Source organism: Theropithecus gelada, chromosome 14 (assembly GCF_003255815.1).
Source record: "Theropithecus gelada isolate Dixy chromosome 14, Tgel_1.0, whole genome shotgun sequence".
Lineage (NCBI taxonomy): Eukaryota > Metazoa > Chordata > Mammalia > Primates > Cercopithecidae > Theropithecus > Theropithecus gelada.
In genome coordinates, this window is record NC_037682.1 from 78,080,997 (window position 1) to 78,094,740 (window position 13,744).

Below are 13,744 nucleotides of genomic sequence, written 5' to 3' on the forward strand. Positions count from 1 at the left end.
TTATAAAACATACAAAAATAGGCAGTGAGCTAAAGTTGGATAATCTCTGTTCTAGTCTATGAAATACCTGTAAGATTTATTGAATCTTACAGTTTCAATAGTGTTGAAGTTTACTCAACACTTACTATGTGCCACGTTAACAGGCAATAGGGGTACAACAGAGAACAAAAGAGACCTAGTTCCTGTCCTGAAGAAGCTTAAAAACTAGCAATTAAACAATTTAAAGGAAAAATCTGTTTCAGCATGAAACTGTCACAGTTCCATTCACTAACTTGCACTCACAATCTCTAAAACAAAATGTCAAATAAATAATAAACAAAACAGGCCGGGCGTGGTGGCTCAAGCCTGTAATCCCAGCACTTTGGGAGGCCGAGACGGGCGGATCACGAGGTCAGGAGATCGAGACCATCCTGGCTAACACGGTGAAACCCCGTCTCTATTAAGAAATACAAAAAACTAGCCGGGCGAGGTGGCGGGCGCCTGTAGTCCCAGCTACTCGGGAGGCTGAGGCCGGAGAATGGCGTGAACCCGGGAGGCGGAGCTTGCAGTGAGCTGAGATCCGGCCACTGCACTCCAGCCTGGGCGACAGAGCGAGACTCCGTCTCAAAAAAAAAAAAAAAAATAATAATAATAATAATAATAATAAACAAAACATTGTAAGATAGATGCCAAAAAAAAACCAGAACAGAGTTGAAAATGCTAACTTCTAACATATTATAAATAAATGACAAAGCTGGCAGCTTGGATGAAGTCATGGTCATTAAAATAAAAATTCCAGGGAACACAATGCCCTTGGGCAATAGCTACATAACAGGCTATTATAAGTGCTATTTAAATTTTTTCTGAATAACTGTCACGCTTCGAGTCCCATTAAATAGACAAAAACAAAATATTAAGTTGGCTATTCATTTAAAAAATACCCCTGTACATTTTTAAAATCTAAAAGTCAATTTTAAAAGAAAATATATTTTCAGATCAATCCTTTCACCACTTTAGCTTGTATATCTTAAAATTCTAGAGCCAGAGAAGCACTAAAGAAATCCAAAACAGTCATAAAAATCAAAAAGTAATTTGACTTGAGACTATTTTATAGAAAATCCTTAGCCATATAGGATATCAGTGAGAAAAACTAGAGTCTGTGAAAACTTGAAGTTAAAAATTCTCATTAATTATAATGACCTAATTTTTTAAAATCTTAAATTACAAAAGCATAAATCAACTTACATTAAAATCAAGAAGTGCATCCATTTGATTCTGAATAATTGGTACAGTTTTAAGGAGTTTTTCTGTGTTCATTGTTCTCATAACTCCATCAGCCCTGTTACGGAAAAAAAAAGAGAAATAAACAAATGAATCTGCAATTAAATCTACATTTCAAACTCCCCTGGTTCTCTACTAAAACAGAGAACCAAGTTGCTATTAAATGCCACATATTTTTAAGTCATTATGAAAACTAAAGCAGAGATCATACAGGAAAAACAAAAACAGGCAACATAATATGTTAAATGTCAAGGTACTCATTTAGAACTAAAAAAGAACATAAAGCATGAACTATAAAAACAAAAGTTTACATTAAACAGCAAGGTCTACAGCACACTTTTCACATGAGGAAATGATCTGATCCTCACAAACATTGGTGTGTAAAGAGTAGTTTTACCATTTTTTAAAAAATTACAAATAAAATAATCGTTTGCCTGAAGTCACTAAACAGTTAAACACTCTGTAGGCCAGGAGCTGACAAAGTCTTAGAGCACTGCTTTATTTACAGTATTTTATTCATGACCCAACAGCAATGGCTTTTAATTCAGAAATGATAACTAAAACCACTTCACTACAAAATAAAGAACAATTTTACCAAGTCATTCTAATCTGGCTATTACACAAGAGATACTTTCAGTGGACAGTCTTTAATAAAATAGTCTGTTAAATATTTCCAAACAGGTATTTCTAAAGATAGAGAAATATTAGCGGCACCAAAACAGATTTAAAAACTACTACGTGAAAGGTACTAGGGCTAACGTACACAGCTAATATTAAGAGCTTATTGCATATCACATTTAGTATTACTCAAGAGATTGCCCTATCATTTTCAAATCCTCATAAAAATTCTACTGATATTCTTATTCCATTTTACGGTTGATGAAATTTTCAGTTCAGTGAGGGTATATGACTTGCCTAAGATCACAGAACTAATCAGTGGTAGCGTCATTATGTAAACCCAGGTGTATTAGACTGTGAAATAATGGCATAACTGTTCGGCTGAGTAACAAGGCATTTCCAAAAAATATGTCAGGTTCCCCTAATTTACAAATGATCTATACTTATAAATGGCTGTTCTACCCTACGATAAACCATGAACTATGACCTCAGATGCCAAAAAACAATTAAGCTATAAAAAGCAACATGTGCTTTGCAGGACACAACAAAGTTTAATAAACAAATACTGGACTACCTTAAGTAGTCACCTATTGATCAGCTTCGGCCTAATTCTCCCCAATGTGTTAACTTATGGATGCCTGTTTCCTCTCAAGTGCTAAACAGCATTGGCTGGAACCAGCTGCTGGAGCTTGGGATGAGGACACCATCCCTTCTTTTGCAACTCTTCTTACTGAAGTCACTTTTTTACCTCCAGTTACTTCTTCATCACAGAAGATTTGAACATTGGCTCAGTCTTTCTTGTCTTCATTAGCTTCAACATCTATATGGACAACCAATCCAACATCTTGATGTCAAAATTCCTGATTCTAACCTTACTGCCCCCAGAAACCACAGCATCCTAGCCCCACCCCTGAACAACAACAAAAAAAAAAAAGGTAAAATTCAGACACCTTATTCCGTGACAATTACCTGTTAACCTTTCAGCTGCTTTGGTCACATATCCCTGTGGCAAAAACTATTTGACCTCATCAGAAACTTCAATGTTTCAACTCCACCACTACCCACACTGATCCTTTCTCATTTTTACTTTCTTCACCTAGCTTAGAATTCCACAGATCATTATTATAATCACTCCCTTACAAATACCTTTAACTTTCTTGCACCTCTTTTCTTCCCTGCATGTCAGTCAACTGGCAAATTAACAATCCTGGCTGAGCAAACACCTAACTAATCCATGCCTGTACACATATAGCTGAGTGCTGGTAAAGAAAACGGCACAACTGGACAAACTGGCAAAACTATAAACTCATGATCATCAACCTCAAATGAATACTCAACATTGCCAGCAATCTTCTTAGCCTTCTCTAATAAAATCCTCTCCTAAGCATCTTCAAGTTTTCTTCTTCTCTTTCCTTGTCTCCTTACACGAAACACATCAGCTCTCAGCTCTTAACTCCCAAAATATTTCATTCTAGAACAGAAAATAACAAAAAGCAATTGTCTGGTCTTCTTGCCACCCAAACTATATTTCTATTTAAAAATAGTTGGCTAAGGCTGGGCGCATTGGCTCACGCTTGTAATCCCAGCACTTTGGGAGGCCGAGGCGGGTGGATCACGAGGTCAGGATTTTGAGACCAGCCCGGCCAATATGGTGAAACCCCATCTCTACTAAAAAATACAAAAAGTGGCCGGGCACGGTGGCGTGTGCCTGTAGTCCCAGATACTCGGGAGGCTGAGGTGGGAGAACTGCTTGAATCTGGAAGGCGGAGGATGCAGTGAGCAGAGATCACGCCACTGCACTCCAGCCTGGGTGACAGAGCAAAACTGTCTCCAAAAAAAAAAAAGTTGGCTTTTACCTCATGTTTTTCCTACCGTGGTAGACTCCAAATGAATCCAAGATTAAAATATAAAACACTGAATCCATAAATATATCTGATGAAAACATAATAATTAATCATTTTAGCTCACTGAGCTTGCTTGAAAGATAAAAAACATAAAAACGAAGATAACGGTTTTGATCACCTAAGACTGTAAAGCTTTTAACAATGTTAAAAAAACAGGGAAAAATACTCATAACCTATAACATTTTCCTAATACACAAAAAGTTCATTTGTTAAGTATTCGTTACATGTTAAGCATTAGATACAATATCCCATTTAATTCTCACAACAATCCTAACAGAAAAGTACTAATTAACATCATAATTTTACAGATGAAATAACTCAGAGCTTAAGTAAGGCGTTCCCAGTTTTGCCACAGCATACTAGCACGGTAGAAAGGGTTATGAGCGTGCCAAGATGTTGACCCTTTTTAACCCTTTAGCCTCAAGTAGTCTCTTGTATAAATAGTTATCAGTTTGTGTGCCACCATGTGAAAGCAGTTTAGCAAGCTGACAGATATGTAACAAAATATCCTTGTTCTTAGAAAATATTCACCAAAGTATTAAAAGATATAAACTATAAAAGGCATCAGGTATGTAACCCTCTCTCAAATGGTTCAGAAAAAAAATGTGTGTGCGTGCCTGTGTGAATATACACAGAAAGAGAAATGCAGATGTGGCAAAATGTTAAAAACTGGTGGTTCTGAGTAAAGTATACAGATGTTCTCTAATATTCTTGCTACATTTCTGGAAGTGAAATTATTTCAAAGTAACATTATTTTTTAAAAGTCAGTAAACCAGCTAAAGTATCTCACTGAAGTCCCTCATCTAATTGGTTTGAAGCTAGAATTCAAACCTAGATTCGTCTGACTAAAAAAGCTTGTGAGTTCTTACCACTATTCAACACAATGGAAAAGAATGAAAAACCCAATAGAGAAGCTGTCAACGGACATCAAAAGACAATTAATAAAACAAATATGGCATTCAAAAGAAAGAGGGAGTGTGCTCAGTATCACCATTTATTATTCAATCAGCTAATACAAAATGAACACATGAGATGCATTTTTCATGATGGAAGAATACAGAATAAGCCAATAATTTGGTATAACTTTTATAAAGCATAATTTGGTGTTTTCTATTAAAATGTTAAATGTATATATATTTATCAATGACCCATCAATTTTAATAATTTATTCTATAGAAAAACTCTCTTAATGCAACCATAAATAAAAGGATGGTCAATCCATTGCTTTTATAAGATTAAAAAAAATGGGAATAAATCAGATGTACACCTGCAACATAATTCTACAGCCATTCATAAGAATGAGATGGATTGAGGCTGGACGAGGTGGCTCATGCCTGTAATCTCAGCACTTTGGGAGGCTGAGACAGGTGGATCACTTGTGGTCAGGAGTTCAAGACCAGCCTGGCCAACATGTCAAAACCCCATCTCTACCAAAAATACAAAAATTAGCTGGGCATGGTGGCGGGCACCTGCAGTCCCAGCTACTTGGGAGGCTGACACAGGAGAATCGCTTGAATCCGGGAGGTGGAGGTTACAGTAAGCCAAGAGCACACCACTGCATCCCAGCCTGGGTGACAGAGCCAGACTCCATCTTAAAAAAAAAGAATGAGATGGATCTATGTGTACAGACATTGAAAATGTCCAAAATACACAGGAGGAAAGAAAAGCAACCTTCAAAGAATCTGATCCAATTTTTATGTAATTTCCTATGTGCCTTTAAATACATGTTTTTATTTACACCCACAGAAAAGATTAGACACACTAAAATGTTAACATTTTCTATGAATTAGGATGGTATTCTTAATTTTTTTTAAGTTTATTACTTTTGTAAATATAAAAAATTATCTTAATAAATCAAACTTCACTACTTATAATGAGAGTCCTCTCCAAAAGGCGTCGCCTACTGAGGTTTTTGCCATGATATAATACATTTCAACTGCTGTCATGTCCTCAATTTATACCTGATATTCTTGATATTTTTCTTTTGTATTTATACAGTCTGATATGCGTATGTGTGTGCGTCTAATGCCACTTTTGCGCTTCTTCTTGGTCCCCACTCAATTATGGCTCCTCCTTGATTCAACTAAGTCAATACTAATTTTATTGTACTTGATCAAGAGCCATTTTCATCCAATCAAAAAAGACTGCTCTATTAAATAAAAAAATTCATCAACTATTCTCAAGACTGGCCCTTCACATTAGAAAAAATGTTACCATTTTAAAAATCTATTATTCTGAAATTGGTAAATACACTGAAGATAAACTTTACTGAAGACACTTTACAGTAAAATATTATTGGACAGAATACAGAGGTTAAAAATCAGACTTCTAAAAAAGTTCTCCAACATAATCTTCTACAAAGTGCTTAAATATATGAAATAAAATCTGTAGAATTTACTCTAGGCATATTCCAAAATAATTGCCTCCTGATGAATTTGGAATGGCAACATAGAACATTTAAATTCAGCTTTAAATTTTCTTGCATAACTAAGAGGTTAATTCTATATTTCAGCTAAATTTTTCACTTCAGTCCATTAATTTAAAATTTCAATAGAACAATCTAAAGGAACACATCAATTGCTTAGACTTTAGGGATCACTGAGCAGCAGAGTGGCTCAGGAAGGCATTCACCAGGCTATTTCTGTACATGACAGATTCCCTTCAAGACAGGACTTCATAGCTACAAGGGTCATCACTGCGGCTAAGAATGTCTTCAGTGGCTTTCTCCTCAGCCCTCATCCTATATCCTAGGAAAAAATCTGCGTATCAGGTGTTATCAGTTATAGAAGCAATGACTGTATCATTCATATGACTGGATCATGTGCTAAGATGATTGTTAATTAGGGTGCAGCAAAAATTAAATGCATCTTCTGCATTTGAGATTAAAAGAAAGCTTAAATACAAAACAGCAGTGAAAGAAATGAGAAGAGATCCAAATAAACAGAAAGACATCTCTTGTTCATGGACTAGAAATTTAATCGTTAAGAATACTCCCCAAGCTGATCAATAGATTCAATGCAATCCCCCACAAAATCCCAGCTATCTTTTCTGCAAAAATCAACAAGCTGATCCTGAAATTCACATGGGAATGCAAGGGGCCCAGAACAGCCAAAACAATGTTGGGGGGAAAAAAGAATAGAGTTGGAAGACTCACATGTTCTCATTTTCAAACACACTGCAAAGCAACAGTAAGCAAGACAGTGTGGGGTACTGGCATGAAGATACACATACAGATCAACAGAACAGAACTGCAAGTCCAGAAATAAACCTTTACATTTATGGTCAATTCATCTTCAACAAGGTGGTAAGACTATCCAATGGGGAAAGAAGAGTAATTTCACAAAATGGTGCTGGGTAACTATATATCCACATACAAAAGAATAAATCTGGACTCATCTCTCACACCATATACAAAAGTTAATTCCAAAGAGATAAAAAACCTAACTATAAGGTCAAAAAATACAAGATTCTTAGAATAAAAAGTAGGAGTACATCTTTGTGACCTTGGATTAAACAATGATTTCTTAGACATGATGACAAAAGTAGAAGCAACCAAAAGAAAAAAATAGATACACTTAATTAATCAGTTAAAAATGTTTGTTCTTCAAAAAACACCAACAAGAAACTGAAAAGACAAGCCACAGGAGAAAAATATTTGCAAATTATTTATGCGATAAGCAACTGGTGTCCAGAATATATTTTTTAAAATTCTTGCAATTTAACAATAAAAAGGCAAGTAACCCAATTTAAAAATGGGCAAAAGGCCAGGTCAGTAGCTCATGCCTATAATCCCAACACTGTGGGAGGCCGAAATGGGAAGACTGCTTGAGCCCAGGAGTTGAAGACCAGCCTAGGCAACATAGTAAGACCTCGTTTGTATGAAAATTTTTTAAAACATTAACTGAGCATAGTGTTGCATGCCTGTGTTGCCAGCTACTCAGCAGGCTGCAGGGGAAAAATGCTTAAGCACAGGAGGTCGACACGCAGTGAGCTGGGATTGTGCCACTGTCTCAAAAAGTGAAAATAAAAAATAAAAACAGGGAAAAGGGTTTGAAGAGGCATTTTTTCAAAAGACAATATACAAACGGTCAACAGTACAAAAAAAAATGCTCAATATCATTAGCCATCAGGGAAATGACAACTAAAAATCACAAGACACTACTTCACACCCAGTAGGATGGCTACAATAAAAAAAAAAAAAAAAAAAAACCAGAAACAAAAACAGAAAATAAGTATGGCAAGAATAGGGAGAAACTGAAAGTGCCATACATTACTGATGGGAATGTAAAATGATTCAACTGCTTTGAAAAATAATTTGGCAGTTCCTCAAAATGGCAAACATAAGAGTTACCATATGACACAGCAATTCCAGTTCTAGGTATATACCGAAGAGAATTAAAAAGATAATCCACATAAAATCAAATGTTCACAGCACCATTATTCCTAATAGTCAAAAGTAGAAACTGTTCAAGTGGCCATCAGCTGATGAACAGATAAACAAAATGCAATATATGTCCATAAAGTAAAATATGATCTGGTTAGAAAAAGGAATAAAATACTGATATATGATATAACATGGATGCTATAACTTGGATATATTATGCTACACAAAGGCCACATATTGTATAATTTCATTTATATGAAATGTGCAGAATAGGCAAGCCCAGAGACACAGAAAGTAGGTTTATGGTTGCCAGGATCTAGGGGAAGAGGGAATAGGAAACAAATGCTAATAGGTACAGAGCTTCTTTTTGGAGGTGATAAAAATGTTCTGAAATTAGTGGTGATGTTGGACAACTCTGTAAATATACTAAAAACCAATGAATTACACACTTTAAAAGGATAACTTTTGTTATGTGAATTATATCTCAATAAAGGTGCTACAAAAAGAACTTAAAAACAAATCCTACCACAAAAAGTACTTGATATACCTCATCAAAGAAAAATGAGGTTCGTCTTTTAAAACTGGCTTTAATTTCATAATTCATAATCTAGTACTCCTATGTTTTACATTTTTAAAAATTCAAATCAATTAGATGCCAAAAAAAGCTTAACTCACCCTCTCTTCACTTTTGTGAAATCAAATGCAACTTGTCTGTATGAAACTGCTTTTTCATTTAAATATCTACTATACCGCCTAATAAATGTAGACATGTCATATCCTGTAAAAAAAAAAAAGAAAAAAAAAAGAAAAAAAAAAGAAACAAGTTTTTATAAATGACTAAAAATCCCAATATTCCTAGAAAAACAATTCATTGTATTCAATGGCTATAATGCCTTGGTATCCCAATTCAATTTAGTGATGTAAATTAAGTAACTTATTAATAATATTACCATTAAATTCTCTTAAGGTTTCATATTTAAATCAGATAAGTCCTATGTAGCTTTAAAAAAAAACTCTTCCTTAGACCTTCACCAAAATAAGAAGTTTCTTTTCTTTCTTTCAATATTCCTATTCTTTATTCATCAGGAGTTAGAAAAACATGTCCTTTTATACAACTTGATAATCTCACAACTCAAATTTAACATCCTATGGAACCACAATCCCATTCCTCAAAACATCAAGCAACTCCATATAATTTTTATATTCCTAAAATCTTTAGCTGTATTTAGAACCATAACTTCTATGTGCCAACCTTATAAAAAGTGTAAAAAATTACTGTCTAATATAACAAATGGCAATAGGCAAGTTTAGGGTGTAACAAAAACAATTATATGTTTTCAATGAGATTTCTAAATGAATACATAAATCATTTTAAGACTGTTTCATCATGTCCTTGATTTGAAAACTTCAGCAACATAAAATCTAATCAATATTATTTTTTAAAAACACCAAAAACTTTGTGTTTAATTATTGCCTGGCTCAAGGAAGTCTATAAATTTTTGCTCCTCATCGCAAATCCATTTTAACTCATATTCATCTAACAAATTAAATTACTTGATCTTTGCTACTTTTAAAAGACAATACCAAAACCACCGAAAATGTAAACTAACTGGATTTCAAGATCACCAGTTCATTTATTTAGCAAAATATTTATTGAGTGCCTATTAAGTACCAGTGGAGAAAAATCAGTGAACAAAACAGAAAAAAAAATACTGTTCTCATATGACTTCATACCTACTACTGTACAGGTCAGGTGTTACATGCTCACACTCCTCAGCTCTTCAATTCATATGGTTCTATCTACTATACCCCATCCTAAGAGGGTAAAGAACCTCTCATCCTTCAAGGCTCACTCTCCTCTACATAAAAAGAGTGAAATTATTAAAACCTTATCACTAGAATTGCTTAATTTCCATCTTAAGAAAATAAGAAATCAGTTGCTAATAAGACACAAAAAACCTACTTGGATATATGCATAAACTGTGCCTAGAGCAGTGCTCTGCATCTTGTTTTCCATACACTTTTAAAGTTAAAATGAACTGACTGAGGGAGGAAGTGAAAATTAAAGGATGAGCAGGCAGTTTCTTCCATGCCCCTGAAAATAGAGACACTCCATTTTTATCTATAATATATATCTGGCTTCTGTGTAAGATTTCAAAAACAGGCCAGGTATGGTGGCTCATGCCTGTAATCCCAGAACTTTGGGAGGCTTACGAGGATTGCTTTAGACCAAGAGTTCAAGACCAACCTGGTCAACAGAGCAAGAGCCCATCTCTACAAAACATTTAAGAACAAAAAAATTAGCCAGGCGTGGTGGTGCACATCTGTAATCCCAGCTGCTCGGGAGGCTGAAGGGAGGACTGCTTGAGCCAGGAGTTTGAGGCTGCAGTGAGCTATGATCACACCACTGCACCCAGCCTAGGTGACAGAGCAAGCCCCGGCCTCTTTCACTCTAGCATCAGCAACAGAACCAGATCCTGTCTCAAAGAAAAAGAAAATATTTTTTCAAGAGGGGGGGGTCTACTGTTTTAATTTTTTTTCCTTAAGTTAGAGCACTATAACTCTTATTAAAATATAATGCATTTTGTAACACTGGGTCCTATGTATAGATTACTGGTCTTCTAGAATGTCTGGAAGATAGGGTATTAAATTCATTTTAAGCAAGTATATACTTGCACCTACCAAAGGGAAACAAGTATTGGACTGAACACCTCCAAACTCAAATATAGCCAGTCACATACACACACACACAAAACAATTCCACTGATCTTTTTTTTTTTTTTTTTTAACACCTCCAGAAGAACCACAGTTCAGGCCTTCATTAGCTCTACACTAGATAACAAGAACAACAACTGAAACAGTCTCAGCATCTTCAAGATTTGGTTTACTCTGATCTAACTTGACTAAGTTATGATGTTTCCTTGTAACACATAATTCTCTCTCCCCTCCTCTCTCTACTGCATTATGAAATTCCAACTATATAAAATATTTTTGTGCTTGATTATGGCTCTGAACAGCTTCTTGAGGGCTATCTGCCACTACATGTTCTCAAATACACCATTCATATAGATTCTCTTCACATTCATTTGCTCTATAAATCTTAAATATTCATATCCATGTGAATGACTTTCACATCCATATACATCTGTGTATCTGCGCTTACTTTCACATCCATGTATTGTACCTGTGTACCTGTGCTTAAGCCAACTCATCTTCTCATCCTTCCCTTGAAGCCCAGCATAAATCTCACCTTCTCTAAAGACACTTCCCTGATTGAGCCTCACTATTGAATATTCCCAACTCATTTGGCATATCCTTTATGAGGTTCTCCCTAAAGCTGACATTCTATAATGCTAACAGCCTAGTTACAACTAAGTAAAAACAGATCCCATTATGACAATGTGCATGGACAGCTATAACCACATTATGTCCATTTCAAGTTACTAAATAAAAAATAACAGGCCAGGTGCGGTGGCTCACGCCTGTAAACCCAGCACTTTGGGAGGCCGAGGCAAGCAGAACATGAGGTCAAGAGATGGAGACCATCCTGGCCAACATAGTGAAACCCCGTCTCTACTAAAAATACACAAATTAGCTGGGTGTGGTGACACGCTCGGGTAGTCCCAGCTATTCGGGAGGCTGAGGCAGGAGAATTGCTTCAACCCGGGAGGGGGAGGTTGCAGTGAGCCGAGATCATGCCACTTCACTCCAGCCTGGTGACAGAATGAGACTTTGTCTCAAAAAAAAAGAAAAGAAAAGAAAAGAAAACAGCTTATGAATGAATACGAAAAAAAGAATATAAATGAACAATTCATCTTAATAAATTATATTTACTTTAGCTACTAAAACATGTAATATTCCAACTACATTTCTTGGAATGAAACATAAAATAATACGATAACAATGAAAGCAAATATTTACACAGCATTTCTTTTTTGTTTGTTTTTTTGAGACAGAGTCTAGCTTTGTCACCCAGGCTGAAGCGCAGTGGCATGATCTTGGCTCACTGCAACCTTCGCCTCCTGGGTTCAAGTGATTCTCCTGAGTAGCTGGGATTACAGGCGTGCACCACCAACCCCGGCTAATTTTTGTATTTTCAGTAGAGATGGGGTTTCACTATGTTGGCCAGGCTGGTCTTGAACACTTGACCTCAAGTGACCCACCCGCCTCAGCCTCCCAAAGTGCTGGGATTACAGGCATAAGCCACCGTACCTGGCCTTACACAGCATGTCTTATGTGCCAGGCACTGTTCTAAGCACTTTGTAGTAATTAACTAGGTTAAGTCTCATGACAATCTTATTGGGTAGGTACTATCACTATTACTCGATTCTACTGATGCAGAGGTGAAGTAACCTGCCCAAGTTCACATAGCTGGTAGGTGGCAAAGATGAGATTCAAACCCAGACAGTCCAGCTCCGGAATTCATGCTCTCAAATAACTACTCTGTACTACCTCTCAGAGAGCTCTGAGTATCTGGTAGGCAAATAAATATTAATTCAAATTAAAAGACAGTTTTTTCTTTCCTACAACCCTCACTAAAATATAAGGTTTAAAGTAGCACATGTTCTAAAAGACAGAGTTCTACTCCAGAGTAATCATCATGTGGGTGTCATTCTTTTGATTTTCTATAATGAAAAAGTTATGTTTACCTTGCAATCCACTTTTATCCAAAAAATTGCTTAAGTTAAACAACGTGTTTCTTGAAGCCAAATACTGAATAAAACGCTGGAAAAAAAAATAATTACATCATATTAAGGTACTGCCATCTCACAAACTCTTAATTCGAAAATTAGGAGGAAAAGTTACGGTTAACGCATTCCATTAAGCTTATCTAGTTTAAATTTCTCATCCTCACTATTCCTCCCATTAACTAGTTACCAAACCTAAAAACATAACACATATTTTTCACTAGCATGCGAGAATTTATTACAGCCTAATTCCCACAGATATATTATAGTATTAAGCCAAAATAATAAAAGCAAATAGGCAGTGGAACCAGTAGTTTGGGTTTTATTACAGCATACTAAAACTATGGCTAATCATTTCTAGGTGGCATCTGTATTTTAAATAGCCATCTGGTATACCAAAGTTTTGGCTTTTAAAAAAAACCAAAATACTTCTAAACATACAAGAAAGCAATAGAGATCCTCTTACCCACTGTCCAGATTAAACAAATTCACATGCTCACTTCAGATCTTATATAAAATCAAAACATTATAGCCTCCATTGAAGACCCACACCTTCAATCTCCCTTCCCTCCCTCTTCAGAGGTGAATACTTTTCTGAAACAGGTACACATTACTTTCACACAGGTTTTCACCATTTTATTAGATATACAAGTATCTATAAACTATCCAATTGCTTTCTATTTTAAATTTACACAAGTATCATAGTGTACTTACTCTGCAATGTGCTTTAACTCAACCTTTCCCTAAGAATTACCCCACTTAACATTTCATTTTAAATGATGTTCTAATATTCCAATGAATACATCATTATAAATCTATTTATTTAGCATGGATATACTTTCTAATTTTCGTTATTATTAACAAAGTTGTATTGACATCTTTGTTCTTGG

At 35.5% G+C, this 13,744-nt stretch overlaps 1 protein-coding gene across 9 annotated transcripts in view; it reads right to left on the bottom strand.

Annotated features, from left to right (window-relative positions):
* The window catches only part of PICALM (phosphatidylinositol binding clathrin assembly protein), a 111,595-nt gene that overhangs the window by 56,744 nt on the left and 41,107 nt on the right, over positions 1-13,744 (bottom strand). For all 9 annotated transcript variants that reach the window (XM_025355852.1, XM_025355849.1, XM_025355848.1 and 6 more), the window contains exons 3-5: positions 12,816-12,891; positions 8,842-8,944; positions 1,225-1,318 (exon numbers count right to left, since the gene is read on the bottom strand). In XM_025355852.1, coding sequence (XP_025211637.1) covers positions 1,225-1,318; positions 8,842-8,944; positions 12,816-12,891 — 273 coding nt within the window. The remainder of the gene's footprint in view (positions 1-1,224; positions 1,319-8,841; positions 8,945-12,815; positions 12,892-13,744) is intronic.